The sequence below is a fragment of the Euprymna scolopes genome, chromosome 19 (genome assembly GCF_053919585.1).
Source record: "Euprymna scolopes isolate OS-2025 chromosome 19, ASM5391958v1, whole genome shotgun sequence".
NCBI lineage: Eukaryota > Metazoa > Mollusca > Cephalopoda > Sepiida > Sepiolidae > Euprymna > Euprymna scolopes.
The window spans coordinates 149,019,092-149,038,079 of NC_136500.1; the positions used below are offsets into that span (position 1 = coordinate 149,019,092).

Genomic DNA, 18,988 nt, shown 5'->3' on the forward strand with positions numbered 1-18,988 from the left:
ATTTTAAGTTATAAATTTATATATTTTACTAGAACATCTTGTCCTTTTCTTTTCCATGTTTAACCATATTACTTTTCATGCTCGCATTTTTCTATTGTAATCCATAAATTAGATTAAGAATAAAATTTATGGTTTTGTCCAGAATTCTCATTAAATTAAGAAACAAAAATAAAGAAAAATTTGTATGATGCATTGAACCATAGTAACGAAAACAGCATATTCTCAAAATCACGTAAATTGATCAAGTATTTTATTTTTATATAGGAAATTATTTTTTCTTTTTTTTTTTTTGTAATTTTGCACATATCTTTCCTTTCTTTTAAAATAACGACCTCCCCCGTCATATTTAATTTCTTTCACAATCAAGTATTGATTTTATCAATAAATTACAACCCCCCCCCCCAAACCACTTCAATTTTGGTTTCCAGAAAGTTTGTTTGGTTTCTCTTTTCAGGAAACTCCTTCGTAACGATCGCCGTGCAGAACCACAGTCAGGTGAACGTGTCCCTTATGTGATCATCTATGGAGAGCCGGGCCTGCCTCTAATTCAACTGGTCCGCCAGCCATGGGAAGTGCTGGCCGACTCAACTCTACGACTAAATTCTGCTTACTACATTACCAAACAAATCCTGCCTCCTCTGAGCCGCATCTTTTCCTTGATGGGGGTCAATGTCTTCAAATGGTACACAGACATGCCGAAAGTCATCCGATATGCACCTGCTCAAAATACAGACACAAAGGTGAGGCGACGACGTGCAGTGAACAATGACAGATAAAACTCATGATTTTTTAAATAAATAATCCATATTATTTGGATTCATCGGATTACTGTGATTTTCACGTTTCGGTTGATGTAACTTCGGACCTTCTTCAGGTTATTTTGTTGAACTCTAGAATTTGTGGACCCGTGGTATAGTGGATAAAGTACTTGATAGAATTCAATTATAAGTTACACTCTTCTCGAGGTTGAAGGTTTAATAATCAGTATGGGTGATATTCCAAATATAATTGCGAATTGCTTAGGACTTCTATCCAGTCATATAATGAGAGCATGCTATCCCGGTTAAATGAAGGCTACTGCGTGTATATTCCAGAGTTTGAAAAAAATTTCCCTTTGTAAGGCAGAAAGATTCCCGTAAATCTGGAAATTCGTTGACATAACTTAAGGATTATGTTGTATATATGCAAATAATGAATTAATTAGCAAATTTTTTTTTTCTGAAAAACCAGGTTCGCATTAACTAATTCAATCAGATAATATCGTCGCACGTATGTAAATACTGAAACAGTTTTCATAAACAATCAGTCGTCAGCCCCAAATGTTGTGTGACGCGGCTTTTTCCTTTATCTTCGTCTTCTAGTTCTGGCCGTTCCATCATTTTCTCGCTGGCAATAAGGACGCACACGGGTCCACAACTATTGATAAGGATGCACCTGGGTCAACTATCGATAAGGATGCACCTGGGTCCACAAGTAGAAAAATAAAGCAAAACACAAGAAAAACACAGACGCCAATACTTCACATACATGTCGGGTGGAATCTGTGTGTGTGTGAGTGAGTGAAACTACCCTCTACACGCATTTACACATTTATATCTACTGTTGAGGCCATCTTTGTTAGTTGATGAATTCATCCGTTTGTTCAACTGGTCCACATGGTAATCTGCTTTCAGTGGCACTCAAACTCAAACTCCAACTCAGAGTTCAAACCTCAACTGACTAAGTGTCCGACTGACCAACCCCCGTCAAGTGCCATTTTTATTGTTCGATCCTTAGTTCATTGTCATTCATCACACCCTAATTTAAACTCTACCCTTAATTCTCTTTGCGTTAAGAACAAATTCCTATCATTGTATATTGAGAAGTTTTTGATTAGTTGCTGAACCTACTTCCTTTGTCATTTATCCTTTGTTATTTTCACTTGTTTTTTTATCCTTTGTTATTTTCCTACCTCTCCAGCACTCAATGACCTCAGTCGAACATTGTGTCACACCTAGGCTAAATCTAATTCCTCATTTTTCTAACGTAGGAATTGAGAGATGCAAATGACCAGACATCAAGGTAACATTCCTAAGATTAAATACATTATAGACCGTCGTCCACATGGCTTGGTCTCCTAGAAAGTACTGACTTTTTAAAATCCTTTTGCTTTTCTCCTCAAAGGCGTGACGTCATCACCTTTTTATATCATTTGACACCTGTTTACCCTAAGTTTTCGACTTAGTTCCGCAAAGCTCTAGTCTTGGTCATTGTCTCCAGATATATGAACATGCAAAAATTAAAAAAAACAAAAAAAAACTAATAAAACTCAGTTAAAATAAAGGAATATTTATTTTAGTATAAAACAAAACATAAAAAAATATTTACAAGTAAACACTCTTTCTTAATACTACTACTACTAGCTTTGAAAGCGATTATAAGGTTTGTTGGGTTGATGGTCAAAAAGAGATAGGAACTACTAACAGCTCTGAATTTTTTAGATAAAGGTTGACTGTTCCTATTTTCAATGCCTCCCCACGAGACAGAGTTAGACACCAGGATCGTTTTTTTATGTGGAGAAAAGGAACAAAAATAAAAATTGTCTCAGTCGTGAAGGATTTCTCCTCCACTGACAGAACAAGAAATTGAAGTGCAGCATCTGAGGAACAGATACTATACTTTGAGATATTAAATTTTTTATTCACAGGAAAAAATACAATTGGGAAAATGAACAAAAAATTTAGGCACAAGGCCAACTCAAAAAGAAGGGGAGGGGGGGGGTGAGGTTGGTCGATCCATCTCGTCTCTATTGGAAATTTTAAAAGATTTCTCTCTCGGCCAGCATTTTTATCATGGTTACCATTTTAAATTTGTATTTATGTGTATGTGGTGGTAGGGTGGGGGAGGTTGTTCCTTCTAAAAACCCAATTTTAAAACATTTTTTATTTATATAAAAAAATACAAAAAAGATAATATTAATAAAATTTCATTTGTGTCGAGGGACATGGAAAAAAAAGAAAAGAAGAAAAGGTCAGAAAAAAGCTAATTGTTTTGATCTGACTATTGTTCTAGTCTAGTGTTATTTGTACAACGTTTCAACGGTAAAAGGGAGATAATTCCCTGCAAACTTTATTAAAGTTATCTCCCTTTGCCAACAAAATTTCTTTTTTACTTATACGAAATCACAGCCAAAAAACAAGAATATGAAACCAGCTATGGAGCCAGTAACTTTTCTCCTTTCTTTTCCAAGATGGCGACCAACATTCCTGACAAACGTCGACAACTACATCGACTGAAACGTTGCACAAATAACACTGAAAACAAGAACAAGTCTAATCAAAACAAGTAATACTACTAACAATAAAGGCAAAATTTAATAAGAATATTAAAATATAGTTAGAAAATATGCAAAAATCTTTGTATCTTTAAATGATGCAATGGCTGGCTCTTAACGAGTGCTCAGATTTTCATCATAGAAACATTAACAGAGTTCTTAACAGTTTAACAACGAACACGGATGCTAGTGCAGCATCCTTATAAGTTTCTGCATGGAATTTTCTTGATTATTCCAGATTGTTCCAAAAACGTTCTAAATAGAATATATGGCGCTTCTACATTATAAATCTTGAAATTCATTGGCGTCACTTAGGGATTATGTTGTATATGTGCAAATAATGAATTACTTTGCAAGTTTTTTTTTTTTTTTTTTTTTCAGAAAAACCAGGTTTGTCTTAACCATTTCAACCTGATAATATCGTAACACGTATGTAAAGAATAAAACAGTTCTCATAAACAATCAAGGGAAAGACTACCTAAGCTAAAATTAATTCCTTAAGTTATTTTTCTAACTTAGGAATTGAGACACAGATGGACAGATATCGAGGTGAACATTGCTTAGATTAATTGTATCATCGTCCACATTGGCTTGCCGTTCTGGAGAGTAGTAACTTTTTAAAATTCTTTTGCTTCTCTCCCCCATAGGCGTGATGTCATCCCATTCTCATATCGTTCGACAACTGTTTAACCAAAGTTTTTGATTTAGTTTTGCAAAACTCTACTCTTGTTCAGTTTGTATTGTGCTGAAGGATTGGAAATTGATTCAGCTTTCTCGATTTGTAGTCTGAACTCCTTAGATCACGTTTGTCAGTCACTGGATATCTATTTTGAAAAAGCACCTGATTCACAATAAATTAGAGATTTAAAAAACAAAAACAATTAAGATACAAAAAATGTTTTTTTGTTTTTATTGTAGACAACCATTTCACATTACTTCAATACGTTGGCATGTTTGGTGTGCAACAGTCAGAGTCAAGAGAACATCTGTCGCGAATGTGAGGCTCAACCACAGATCGTGGCGGTAACCATTAGCAACCAATTTCGAAACCTTGAGCAAATTCATCATCATTTCTCACAGGTGAGTAACGAGAAACGGTTTCTTCATCTTTAATTTTTAAAGATGCGATGTCAACTTGACACAAGTTTTTGATGTGAATTTTTTTTTTTTTTTCAAATTGTTAAAAAAATTTTTTTTTTTTTTTTTCAAATTGTTAAAAAAATCTTTTTTTTTTTTCAAATTGTTAAAAAATCTTTTTTTTTTTTTTTTCAAATTGTTAAATCTTTTTTTTTTTTTTTTCAAATTGTTAAAAAATCTTTTTTTTTTTTTTCAAATTGTTAAAAAATCTTTTTTTTTTTTTTTCAAATTGTTAAAAAAATTTTTTTTTTTTTTTAAATTGTTAAAAAATTTTTTTTTTTTTTTTTCAAATTGTTAAAAAAAATTTTTTTTTTTTTTTTCAAATTGTTAAAAAAATCTTTTTGAAAAAAAAAAAAAAGAAGATTTTTTTAACAATTTGAAAAAAAAAAAAATTGTTAAAAAAATCTTTTTTTTTTTTTTTTAAAATAAATTTTCATGCGTAAATTTTATAAAATTGCCTGCAAATCTTATAATGAGATGCAGAAAAAAAAAACATTTAAAACTTTTTCATATGTTGTTGGAAAAGTAGGTTCTTGTCCAGAATTCCCCCTTTTATTAAAAAAGCCAAAAGTATTTGTAGGATATACATACCCTTGACGAAATGAGAAATATCATATTCCAAAAACCACGTAAATTGATTAAGTATTAAAGTTGTGTATTTTTGAGATAAGGGCTGATTGTTCTCATCTTGAGTGTTAAACGTTTCACGAATGAAACTCTTGAGGGTTAAACGTTTCACGAATGAAACTCTTGAGGGTTAAACGTTTCACGAATGAAACTCTTGAGCGTTAAACGCTTCACAAATGAAACTCTTGAGCGTTAAACGTTTCACAAATAAAACTCAAGCTGGAACAACAATCCGATCATTACAAGGAATCTAAATTGATCAAATAGTTTTATATTTATAAAGAAAAATCATTTTTAAAAGTCAGTAATGGGAATTCGTAGGCATTACAACATAAATCTCACAAATTTTAATTGTTCAGTTATCTCCTGTTTTTTTTTTCAAAATGGCAGATGAACCAGTCAATGGTCATAAAATTTGATTTTCTCATTTAAAAATAAATCTACTTGATCTATAACCTAACCTGGCCATTAAATTGTACCACTTGGACACTAACCCTAAGTCCCAGTGGCTACACTTTTAACTCTGTTATTGGTTACTGGAAAATACCGTTCAGATGCTTGGAATGCTCAAAATGTGCAAGACCCTAAGTTTATGTGGCAACACTGTTTACTTCAGCTGGCTATATGCTGCCTTGACGTCATGCTGAGTTCCCTTACAACGGCTTGGTCCGTGTCTTCACCGTCTGGGCAGAGCTGAAATCAACTGTAGCTTCAATTTGACAGGCAATTAATAAATAAAGAACAATCAGTGGTCATTTTTCTTATTAAGCTGTTAGGAAGTTAATTCTTAAAAGCTGATTATCTCTGACCAGGTCTTCATTTATCCCCCTTTTTCCCCTCAAGTCGTTTTGTATGAATTTCTTCCATATTTTCGTTTGCCTTGCTGTTCCGTGATAGGTAGGAGTAATTTGTTTACATTTGTTCTTGCAGATTTGTCATTCGTGCAGCGGGTCGAGAGAATCCACCTTGTCGTGCGTATCGCTTGACTGTCCGATCTTGCATCAAACTCATCGTGCAGAAGAAGGATTAAAAAAGGTGAAAATCTTACAAGACATTCTCGCAAACATTTGAGCCACCTTCTCTCCCTTTCATTGCTGTTCATCACCATGACAACAACATCCAAACTCTAGGAATCACCAATTTTATTCTCCATAGAAAACGTTTTTTTTTTTTGTATTTTTTAGATGTTTTTGTATTTGTTACGTAAATAAAACAATTCTTGTCATTCAATTTTTGTTTTGTAAATCGAGTCCAATTTTTAAAAATTTTTTATAACCTTTGTCAATTTATGTTTCGCCAGAGGTACATTACATCTTACGCATTTATACATATGCTGGAATATTCAAAATAGCAAACAAGGCACACTCTTCTGTTGCTCATCAAATTTGATTTTCTTATGTAAAAAAATAAAAACTACTTAATCAGTTTACATCATTTTTGGAATATGATATTTTTGTTCTATCCAGGTATGTACATCATACAGATTTTCCGTTTTTTTATGGAAGAGAAATTCTGAACAATTTTAGTTTATTCCCCCTACCCCACTCCGAAAAAAAAAAAAAAAAAAAAAAAAAGACGGGTGGGGAGAGGACAAACTTAAAAAAGTCTGTATTTATGGCACTTGTACAGTTTAATCAACACATTAAAAAATGAAAATATCGAAAAAAGGTTATATTGTACGTATTTGTTTTGGACTGAAGATCTCCGAAAAAAGAAATTCATTTAATTTGATCGTGTATGTTTTTTTTTACAGCAGAAAAACACGTTGAAGTCAGCCATTATGGAATTTTTTTAACATGCCACAGGGAGATAACTCCAGTTAAAGCGTCGACACTCCCTCCCCATCTTTAATACTAGCTTTTCTTCCTAAAACTTGAACCCTTTGCTCTGTATCATAACAATTTGTTTTTCGCTGTAAAAAAACAAAAACAAAACAAACAAACAAAAAAAAAACTACTTGATGAAATTAAGTGAAATTATTTTTCGGAGAACTTCGTTCCATAACAGATACGTGCAATATAACCTTTTTTTCAATATTTTCATTTTTTAATGTCTTTATTAAACTGTACAAGTACTGTATTTAATAAAAATTGAAACAAAACATTTTTTAACATTTGTATTTATTAGTGCATAGCACTCAGTGAGGAAGAAACTCATTAATATAATGAAAGTCTCAATTAACTTTTACGTCATCTGCGTTAGAATCTGTTGTGCTTTTCTTAAGATGGTGAAATCATCACGCCACAAATTCATACAAAGTTTTTTGTGAAATGACAGATGATTTTTGTCACAAGAAATCTGAAGAGAAAAGAGAAAAGCATGGCTCAGATTTTTATAGGGTGGGGGGAAATTAAAAAAGCAAATTTTTATAGGGTGGGGGGAAATTAAAAAAGCAAATTTTTATAGGGTGGGGGGGAATTAAAAAAGCAAATTTTTATAGGGTGGGGGGGAATTAAAAAAGCAAATTTTCAAGATAAAAAAGTATATAATAAATAAAAAATACAGATATATTGTGTTGATAAAAAGTGAATCTGCTTATTCAACCATTATACGCGTCTTAATTTGCTTCAGTGGATGTTCATCTCTTGTACTGCTACATTGTATTGCATTCTATAAATTTAAATTTTCTCTGCAATTTTTAAAATTTTACAAAAAGTTTTACAAAATCTTTTAAGTTGCTACATTTAATCTTGACTCCTGGTTTTGGCAGAATTTAATAATTTGAAATTGCCATTCACTATTTAAAAAATTAGCATATCAAAAAACAAACGTTTTTTTGTTTCCCTTCAAACTTAAAGGGATAGTTTATTTCTATTTTTTGTTTTTTAATTTTACTGGTATATATATTTTATTTACTGTTCTAGTTTACGTCTGGAAAAAATGTTTTGCTTTTCACAAAGATTTCCGAATTATGATTCAACTTCAATGTCGTGCAGATTTGTTACTGTGCTAAAAAAAAAAAAAAAAAAAATGACTGTTTTAAAGAAAACAGTCATTTTTTTAATTTTTTTATTTAGTCAGAACATTTTTGGGAACAATTTTTTGTTTCTCTAAAGAATAATAAAAGACAATTTTTGGCAAATATGTTTTTAGCTATAAACCTAAAAAGACACCAAAAATAATTGACTTGATAAAAATAATAAAATGTCGTGAATATTTCAGATATTTCGGGTCAATTGAATGATATGCCTAAATTGCTTGCATATAGCATCAACAACAGCAGTGTTAGGGTTAGGGTTCGATCAAGCCGGCATACAAGATAGAAATAATAAAACTTTGGGATTAAGATTATAATTCAACAACTTTATAAACAAGAAAAGTATGGACTATGAGTTGCAGTGCAGCATAAATCCGGCCTCAGTAGCATTTGACCATTTCTGCAAGATCTGGAAAACACAGCAAATTCACCCTCAAATTTAAATTATCATTTTATAACATCTCGAACACACTGTTATAGGTAATAAAGTTTGGCATCTCAAAATCAGTTAAGAAATCAGAAAATGCCTTAGAAAGATTCTGTCGATCAAATGGAGTGATTGAATTATTATTTAAGAAGTCAAGAGATTTCACTAACCAACAGGTATTATCGTTAATAATCTGTAAACAATGTCTAGGCTTACTCAGACAAACTCTAAGACTGGCCTAGAGAGAATCGGCAATCAAGTGTTTCAATGGAAATGGAAAAAGAAGAGAAAGACCAACAATGACCTGGAAACGGACAATTGAAAATGATTTGATTGTAACAGAAAAACACTTGTAGGATGTTGTGGGTCTGGCTCCAAATTGAAAATGATTTGATTGTAACAGAAAAACACTTGTAGGATGTTGTGGGTCTGGCTCCAAATTGTAAATGATATACTTTAACTGCCTTATCTGTTGCAAGCTGTGTGTGTTTAAATCGCTTGCATGGACACCTTTTTTGAGTAAGGGGAGTGGGGGCGAGTATATAACTTACCGTGGATTCTTTGCCATTTTGCGATTGGTGCTGTTGAAGATTTTCAATGGCTAATTGGACGAGGCGCATTGCCAAATGTTTACTTTCTCCACGTAAGCAAAACAGAGAAACGGTCGACACAGAACTTTTCCAGTTTTGTCTTCAAAAAAAGAATAAGATAGCAAAACTTTTAAGGAAATAAACATTTCTTTTTCTCTTTCAACAATTGTTCAGTTTTGAGGTTCAAACTTTGACAATGTTAAATAAGGAAAATGTCATTTTTATTTAAGGACAGACCCCCCCCCCTCTTTCTTGTCCAGAATCTCCCTTTATTAAAAACTAAAAATAAAGCAAAATATCTGATATACATACTTGTGATGAAACAAAAATATCATTCTTGGTCAAGTAATTTTTTTTTAAATAAGTAAACCTAATTTTAAGTGATTAATGGGAATTTGTAGGTATTACACCATAAATTTAATAAGTATGAATTATTACTGAGTTATCTGAACTGTTTAAAAAAATTTTTTAAATGGTGGTTGAGATGGCCATTCTTAGAATGCTCATAAAATTTGATTTTCTTATTTAAAAATAAAACTACTTGATCGATTTACGTGATTTTTGGAATATGATATTTTCGTTTCATCATGGTATGCACATCATACGGATTTTTTATTTTTGCTTTTTAATATAAACGGAAATTCTGGACAAGCCCCCAACGTCAAGTAAAGCGCTTATAGAAATCGGAGCATATGTAAACAACAACTGCAGCAAGCTTACAGTTTCGGCCAAGAGAGGGATAAAATGTGTATCACAGCCAACAGCTTCCATGAGAAAAAGACATCATCATCTATGCAATTGAGGCCACTGAAACAAACAATTTGCAAAAGATTTTAAAATGACCCATAAAGATGTCAATTTGTTAAAAACATTAAATTTGAAAATTAGATTTTGTCATTTCAAAACAAGAGGCTTCCTTCGACTATTGTTCATGTCTTTGAGTTTTATTTTTTTCACATTTTTTCCGATGTAACCTTTGACTTTCCCCAGCTGTATCTTGCCAACCTCTGGAATCTGCATGGATTTTGAATGCGATCCTTTATTTAAGAAATGGTGGGGCAGCATGATTTCGTTCCGGACACTAAGAATACAACTGTGAATTAGTTAGGACTTCTATTGAGTTGTGGCTGACAAAGCAAGAGCATTTTATGCTCGTGGATTAAATAAAGAGTTCCATTCGAAATTCAGAAAGATTCCCAAATTCAACAAGATACACCTGAAGAAGGTCGGAGGTTATATTAACCGAAACGTCGTGAAAATAACACTCAAGATGAGAACAGATGTCTGAAAAATCGAAACAAAACAAAAATATTTTCTTCCAAACTTACAATGATTCAAAGGAAAACAACTCCAAATCTAAAAACACACATTTTTTTTCGATCTTTTATTTTTTCGATCTTTTTTTTTTCGATCTTTTTTTTTCGATCTTTTTTTTTTTCGATCTTTTTTTTTCGATCTATTTTATTTAAAAAAAATTTTTGTTAAAATTTTTTTTTTAATTTTTCGATCTTTTTTATTTAAAAACTTTTTTCTTAAAATTTTTCGATCTATTTTACTTAAATTTTTTTTCTTAAAATTTTTAAGTAAAATTTTTCGATCTATTTTATTTAATAATATTTTTCTTAATTTTTTTCTTACAATTTTTCAATCTATTTTATTTAAAAAATTTTTTCTTAAAATAATCTAAAAAAGACACAAAAAAATTATTTCTTTGTAATTTTTTTTTTTTTTAATTTTTTTTCTTAAAATAATCTAAAAAAGACACAAAATTTTTTTATTTCTTTGTAATTTTTTTAAAAATCAAAACAAGGCATGTAGCCATTTAATATAAAGACTTAAAAAAAAAAAAATCAAGATCCAAAACTAGTCAACAATAAGATGGACGGATTCCGACCCAGACAACAGCAATTCTTCCCCTTTTTGTCAGAAACATTGTTCCTAGAATGTGAGAACTAAAGGATAATACAAGGGAAGCAAGAATCATGAGAAAGTTGAAAGTCCACAAAAATCAATAAAAATGAAAAAAAAAAAAAAACAAAAAGAAAAAAATTACGTTTCAAACTGATTTGATAAAAATATTTTTTCTTTTTGCACGAGATGAGTGACGTTCAAATTCTTTGCAATGATCAGGATGTCATCTGAAAAATAAAAATAAAATCAAACATTGCACGGCAGTTTCAGTGCTCAAATATTATGGCCTTGCACCAGGCAAGTAAAATAGAAAGGAATTTGAGAGTGAAGGAGGTGGGCACAAGATTAAACGCATCGAGAAATAATTTTAAATAAATCTGACAAAGACTGAAAACCATTCAAGAACGAAAATCGAAGACAAAAATCCAAAAAATTTGGATTAGACAACATATTTGAAATCTTCGTTAAGGAAAAAGAAATTTTCATAAATCTGTTAATGTTAATAATTTGTGAGACGCTGATTTGAAAAACAGGAAAATGATTTCAGGTCCAAATAAAAATGACGAGAAAAAAATTATTTTGGATTGAAATAGCAAAGCAGAAACGTTCCTTTTTTCAATGACATCAATTAAGTGAGAAAACGTTTAAGAAAAGAATGGCTATTGCTTTTAGGAAGAAAGCAAGTTGAATTAACCTGGTGATGCATTTGGCATCAAATTGTTCTAAACAATCATGGTCTAAGAATAAACAATAAAATCTGCGAGATGTGATTTTGATGGAGACAAAACGATCGTTTCCGAATTTTTTGTACTCAGAAGCTCCGAGTTGATCCCGCATTCATGTTTCACTGTTTTGCTTCCTTCCCACATCTTTCCGACGTGGTTCGTTGTTACCTTCGTCGCAGGGTCTACAAAATGCATACTTATGATTTATTGTCAGGTGGTTAGTGGAATCCTTCTCCTCCTAATTTGTTAAAGGCCCTTCCTACAGTCGGATATACGACTGTAGTCACCAGCAGAATATATGTGTTTGGAAGGAGGCTTTCGGTGTTGCGATTTGGTACGTCACCAAAAAAAAAAAAAAACCTCCTTGTCGGTGATGTAAATAAAACATAAAAAGTCGATTTAGCATTTCAACATTTGAACAACGCTCGGCTGAAACCGCTGATTGCCTGTCTCGCCCCATCCATGCTTGACGGGAATTCCTGAGAATCCAGGTCAAATTATGCAAGAGTACCAAAGTTTGCTTGATTCGTGAATGAATTTAATGAAAAAAATAAAAGCATTCGTTTTCTATATAAATAAAACAGTAGGTGTGAAAATATTTAACCGATAAACCCTTAAACTATTGGTCACATGATAACACTGAAATTAACAGCAAATAGTAATCATACACCAAGGATGGTTTATGACGAGTAAAAATTTTGTTTGCATGAATAACGTGTACAGACATATATCCGCAAGTTGAAACGCAAATTCATTCATAGCTAAAAGTGGTTTAATTTTAAATCCTTCTTATCTGTCGATAGCTCAAACAGTAGAGAATGTGACTGGAGTACTAAATATCTTGGTTTCGATTTTAGTCGACGGCACCCAAGTAATTTTTTCTTAACTTTTGAAATCGGTACTTTATATAATACTAGCATTTCAGCCCAGCGTTGCCCGGGTGTTTAGAGGTGTATGTTGAGCAAAAAAAAAAAAAAAGGCGGTCAATTTTCTTAACTTTGACCCCTTAACATTTATTGTTTGGGGCTCAAATCAAGTTAAGTTAGATCCATGTCCAAGGAACTTATATCTAAAATTTCAAGTGTTTAGACCCAAAATTGGCAGAGGAGTTTAGTAGAGTTCTCAAAAGTAAAATTGTTGAACTTTGACCTTTTAACAGCCAAATTTCTGGACGAAAACGGGTTACAAAGACTTTCCCAAATCTCAGTACCCTGGATATCAAATTTTGAGTCTGTAGACTGAAAATTGACAGAGTTATTGTGTTGGAAAATGTACACAGACACACACACAGACACGTTCACTTTTATATATATACATATATATATATATATATATATATAGATTCAGTAGTGAATTAGGTCTGTAAGAATAAATATGAAATCTGCATTAATTAAAATATATTTAAGCGTATTTTAACACCGTCGGCCAAGGTTAGACGCCCCCTTCTCTTCTCACTAATCGAATATATAAAAGGTACGATGTCTGTCTCCATATTTTCAAACGCTATCCCTTCTGAAACTAAAAGCGGTGCTAAGGCCCTCAAATGATTGGATTTTTTATGGATCATGCTTTTATGGGTCTTTAGCCAGTTAAAATAGTTTTGAGGAGTTAAAATTTTAAAAATTGTACATTTTTTTTTTTTTTTTTTTACAAAGGTGGTCACCACTTATCAAGGCCCGAAAGCCACTCAGGGATAAGGGTTATTGTAAGTACGGTACGTTAGTGTGGATATTTAAAGTGTCTACTTAAGGGGGTGGTTCATCAGGAATTTGTTTACGTTGAACTTGAAGACATCCAAGTTGTAGTCAGGAGGGAAGTAGGCAGACGGAACAGAGTTCCACAGGCGTGCAGTTCTAAGAAAGAAGCTTTGTTCATGGAATCTACATTTTGATTTAGGCATAGATAAAGAGTGGGGAAATTTTTCACAGTGGATTCGGCTAGACGGGTGTTTTTCGTGAAAGATTGGCGAGAGGGGACCAGAGATTGGAGTTCAGACGAGCACTTGCCATGGAAATAACAATAAAACAAGGATAGGCTCGCAACGTCTCTTCTGTGGGAGAGAGGTTGCATGGTAGAGAAAAGGGCATCCCCCACTAAGCCACAAAGTCTATTTTGTACTCTGTCAAGGCAGGATAGGTTGTTTTTAGCAGCTCCTGCCCAGATATGGCAACAGTATTCCATCCTTGGACGTACTTGGCTTTTATATAGATAGAGAATTGCATCAGTAGTGAGATATCTTCTGGAGCAGTAGAAGGATCCCACCATCTTTCCAGCGACCTTGGCAACAGACGATATACGTGTTCCATTTCAGATCAGGAGTGAAGGTCAAGCCCAGAAGCTTATCAAAACATGGGGCTTCTCCCAGACGAGAGCCATCCATCCCAATTGATGCCAGATGGGGATCAGAGCGTTGATGATGTAAAGATAAGAGTTTGGTTTTAGATGCATTAAAGGTAACCAGCCACGTCTTCCCCCACTGAACTACTTTTAGTTCATTTTTAATCAGTTCATATGCATCTCACATTGATACAGTGGTAACGTCACCAGCTTTGAATACTATGGGTTTGATTTCGGTTTCGATTCTAGCTGATAGCACCCAAATACTTTTTTTTTTTTTTACTTTGGAAATCACTATATAAAATGTATGAAATTTGGACGAATTAAAATATCATATTTAAGCGTATTTTATGACCGCCCCCCCCCCCTCCTCCACCAGTAAATAAATAAATCGGTTGGTTGTTTTTGTTTTACGGCATATTTCAGGTTATTTAATGCCGAATCCAAAGATTTTGAAAATTTTCTTAATAGAATATATTTGTAGTTTTCAAGTCGGTTTCTATTTAACCCATAGTTGGGACCCTAACAGGTACTACCACTCCGGGTCAGAGTGGACCTGGGAGCAATGGTAATTAAAGGGTGGCTCCACACTCCCCAAAGCCAACAAGCTGGGGCCTCACCACTGGATATAGTTTAAGGTCATATCCAGGACCAACAAGAATAAATCAGTATCTCGGTATACATACCAAAGGGAAACAACTCTTACTCCAACAAAAAACGAAATGGCAAAACTAATTATTTCCCTTACATATAATTGAATTAATCAAAAGGGAATAAAAAAAAATTCCTTCAAAAATACGAAAAAAAAAAAAAAATCTGTACTTTTCCAAAATTCATCTATATTAAAAAACAAAAAATAAATCTGTATGATGTACACATACCTGTTACTGAATTAAAATATTATATTAAAAAAAATCATGTAAATTGATCAAGTTTTATTTTTATATAGAAAATCATCTGATTAATGGGAATTCATAGGCATTACAACATGTCGCAAATTCGAAAATAGCGTACAAAACAGACGCTTTTGAGTTACTCATTCTTTCTTTCTAAAATTAAAACAATTTGATCGATTTAAAGTTGTTTTAATTTTCGTGTATTTTCAGGAGTTTCAATGTTCATAAAAATCTTTTCGTGTTTGTCTAGAACCCCTCACATTAAAAAAACAAAATTACAGAAAAATCTGATGTTGACTTATAACCAAATATCATATTCCAAAAATCATGTAAATTGATCTCAGAGAGATGGATAATATCTACAGTTCCTTATCAAGAATGCAACAAAAATTGGACAATCAATTTCCGATTTGAATAAAAAAAAAAAGAAAAACAAACCGAGGGAAAATTCATAAACATTTGATGGGTTCTGTGGAATGGTAAATCCGTATTCAATCAGAAGTTCCGTGTTGTTATGGCAACCATATTTGATAAAAACTTGTTCATATTTACGTGAACCGCTGCAAGTGACAATTTCAAAACTTTTGGTTGCAGAATTTAATCCGGCTGAAACCTACAAAAAAAAAAAAAAAAAAAAAAAAAAGAAATGACGTCACATGTGAAGTTAGTTTTGTGAAAACAAGTAGAAAAAAAAAATATTTCTTAAATAAAAAAATTCATCTCAAAGGTAAACATTACGATAGTCAAGATAAATTATTTTAAAGGAAATAACGTTTGGAAAAGGTTTCAAAACCTATTTCTTTTATTTTACCTAAGCATTTCTGACAAATTATTGCAAAAAAAAAAAAAAAAAAAAAAATTATTAGACTGATCAGGTTGCTCAGACCAAATTGGCTCTTTCCCTCCACAGGTCTCTATCTTTTATAGCCTTAGAAAGATCTTCCAGTTGTGACACGACCATCTACGGCAACACATCAAAGGCTGTAAATGACAAAGTTCTCTCCAATTCTCTTTCCTCTGATCTCGAGCGCGTGGTTCAGTGGGAGAAGACGTGGCTGGTTACCTTTAATGCATCTAAAACCAAACTCCTATCCTTACATCATCAACGCTCTGATCCCCATCTGGCATCAATTGGGATGGATGGCTCTCGTCTGGGTGAGGCCCCGTGTTTTGACAAGCTTCTGGGTTTGACCTTTACTCCTGATCTGAAATGGAACACGTACATCAAGTCTGTTGCCAAGGTCGCTGGAAAGATGGTGGGATCCTTCTACGGCTCCAGAAGATATCTCACTACTGATGCAATTCTCTATCTATATAAAAGCCAAGTACGTCCAACGATGGAATACTGTTGCCATATCTGGGCAGGAGCTGCTAAAAACAGCCTATCCTGCCTTGACAGAGTACAAAATAGACTTCGTGGCTTAGTGGGGGATGCCCTTTTCTCTACCCTGCAACCTCTCTCCCACAGAAGAGACGTTGCGAGCCTATCCTTGTTTTATTGTTATTTCCATGGCAAGTGCTCGTCTGAACTCCAATCTCTGGTCCCCCCTCGCCAATCTTTCACGAAAAACACCCGTCTAGCCGAATCCACTGTGAAAAATTTCCCCCACTCTTTATCTGTGCCTAAATCAAAACATGGATTCCATGAACAAAGCTTCTTTCTTAGAACTGCACGCCTGTGGAACTCTGTTCCGTCTGCCTGCTTCCCACCTGACTACAACTAGGATGTCTTCAAGTCCAATGTTAACAAATTCCTAATGAACCGCCCCCTTAAGTAAACACTTCATCAAATCTCCACACTAACGTAATGTACTTGCAATAACCCTTATCCCTGAGTGGCTTCCGGGCCTTGATAAGTGGTGATCACTGTGTAAAAAAAAAAAAAAGCCAGTGTCTTCTGTCAATAATTTTGTGTACGTCTTTAGCAGTTTCATGTTTATCATCCCACAATAAGACTGAAGTCGCCATAAATATCAGTTGTAAGTAAAGTAGTCAGCCATGTTACTTTCGGAAATTAAAGGAAAAAAACAAAATGTAAAAAAAAAATGAGTCTGCTATAAATTGACTTATTCGCTATTATCGTTATTATTATCGTTATTATTATCGTTATTATTATCATTATTATTATCATTATTATTATCATTATCATTATCATTATTATTATCATTATTATTATTATCATTATTATTATCATTATTATTATCATTATTATTATTATTATCATTATTATCATTATTATTATCATTATTATTATCATTATTATTATCATTATTATTATCATTATTATTATCATTATTATTATTATTATTATTATTATCATTATTATTACTATTATCATTATTATTATCATTATTATTATTATTATCATTATTATTATCATTATTATTATTATTATTATTATTATCATTATTATTATTATTATTATTATCATTATTATTATCATTATTATCATTATTATTATCATTATTATTATCATTATTATTATCATTATTATTATTATTATCATTATTATTATCATTATTATTATTATTATTATCATTATTATTATTATTATCATTATTATTATTATCATTATTATTATTATTATCATTATTATTATTATTATTATCATTATTATTATTATTATTATTATTATCATTATTATTATCATTATTATTATCATTATTATTATTATCATTATTATTATCATTATTATTATTATCATTATTATTATCATTATTATTATCATTATTATTATCATTATTATTATTATTATTATCATTATTATTATTATTATTATTATTATCATTATTATTATTATTATTATTATTATCATTATTATTATCATTATTATTATCATTATTATTATCATTATTATTATTATTATTATCATTATTATTATCATTATTATTATCATTATTATTATTATTATTATTATCAGTAATCAAAATAAAAGAGGAAAGTCGATTGAATTAAGATTGCTGCTGTTGCTATGTTAGATAGTGGGAAAGAAACTCTGTTCATGGAAATTCCGTTTGGTTTTAGTTAAACATAAATAAACAGAAATAAAAGTAGTGATGACTAGAGTTCTTGCTGTGAATGTCCCACAACTCTTTTGTTGGTTTGCTTTCTAGCCAACTACAGTTCAATGTAAACAAGTTATAGCAATACACACGGACGATAAAACGCTTTGGATGATCACAGATTTCAAGGGGTTTCTGCTAAAATAGTCATATTTTAAAAACCAAACCGTTTTAAATTTTCAAAATACCATCGTTTTGTTCGGAACTGAACATACTTTCAAATGAATTAATAAATAATAAGTACATTAGATTTTTAAAAAAGTTTTAAGCAAATAAAGTGATAAAAATGTGAACATCATAAAACAGCGTTTTCGATAAGATTTTGTAACCCCCCCCCCCCACCGTTTTTGTAGTAAGAATTTTTTTATGAAATTTGGAAACTAGCCAGAAAAATGTTGATTTAAATAGTTTCAGATGCGTGAAATATACTTGACCAATCGTTTTTTTTTTTTTGTGTTAAAAAAAATTTGGGTTATCAAAGGCAAGATAAGTTACTTTTCTACCAAACTGGATATATTTTTTGTGTTTTTATTCAATGTAACATGTTTATTCAGCTCGAAAACCATACTGTGTTTTCCGATGTATTGGAGAATTCAAGATGGCGTCTGACTCTCTCTTTAACACAGTAAGTTTGGGAAAAGGTGTTATAAATAAAAAACTGGATAAAATACTGTTAAAACTTGCTCAATATATGTTACCGTGACATAAGTTGACATATATTTGGCTGGTTTTTAATAGTATGTTGTCTATTTTTTTAGTTATAAAACCTTTTCCCGAACTTACTGTGTTAAAGAGGGAGTGAGGTGCCTTTGATAACATTTATTTGTTATATATTTGTTTTTTTGACAACTTGTTCGAATCTATGTGTACAGTAATACAAACCCAAAGATTTCAACAGGATGAGTTTGGAAAATTTTTAAAAAGTTTTCTTCAGACACCCACTTTTAAATAAAACAACCTTTTTACTATATGTTTATCCATTGAAA

At 31.7% G+C, this 18,988-nt stretch overlaps 2 protein-coding genes across 6 annotated transcripts in view; one reads left to right on the plus strand and one right to left on the minus strand.

Moving 5' to 3' along the window:
• The window catches only part of LOC145240049 (uncharacterized), a 328,354-nt gene extending 322,047 nt beyond the window's left edge, over positions 1 to 6,307 (plus strand). For all 4 annotated transcript variants that reach the window (XM_080103656.1, XM_080103658.1, XM_080103659.1 and 1 more), the window contains 3 exons: positions 455 to 740; positions 4,232 to 4,393; positions 6,008 to 6,307. In XM_080103656.1, coding sequence (XP_079959782.1) covers positions 455 to 740; positions 4,232 to 4,393; positions 6,008 to 6,148 — 589 coding nt within the window. In that variant the 3' untranslated portion in view covers positions 6,149 to 6,307. The remainder of the gene's footprint in view (positions 1 to 454; positions 741 to 4,231; positions 4,394 to 6,007) is intronic.
• A 150-nt stretch (positions 6,308 to 6,457) lies between these two features.
• The window catches only part of LOC145240050 (SET domain-containing protein 4-like), a 64,967-nt gene continuing 52,436 nt past the window's right edge, over positions 6,458 to 18,988 (minus strand). The window contains exons 5-9 of one of the 2 annotated variants that reach the window (XM_080103660.1): positions 15,379 to 15,553; positions 11,125 to 11,209; positions 9,792 to 9,878; positions 9,033 to 9,171; positions 6,458 to 7,375 (exon numbers count right to left, since the gene is read on the minus strand). In XM_080103660.1, the coding sequence (XP_079959786.1) occupies positions 7,262 to 7,375; positions 9,033 to 9,171; positions 9,792 to 9,878; positions 11,125 to 11,209; positions 15,379 to 15,553 (600 nt within the window). In that variant the 3' untranslated portion in view covers positions 6,458 to 7,261. Of the gene's footprint in view, positions 7,376 to 8,072; positions 8,464 to 9,032; positions 9,172 to 9,791; positions 9,879 to 11,124; positions 11,210 to 15,378; positions 15,554 to 18,988 lie in introns of those variants that run through there. The other variant, XM_080103661.1, reaches the window with a different exon arrangement.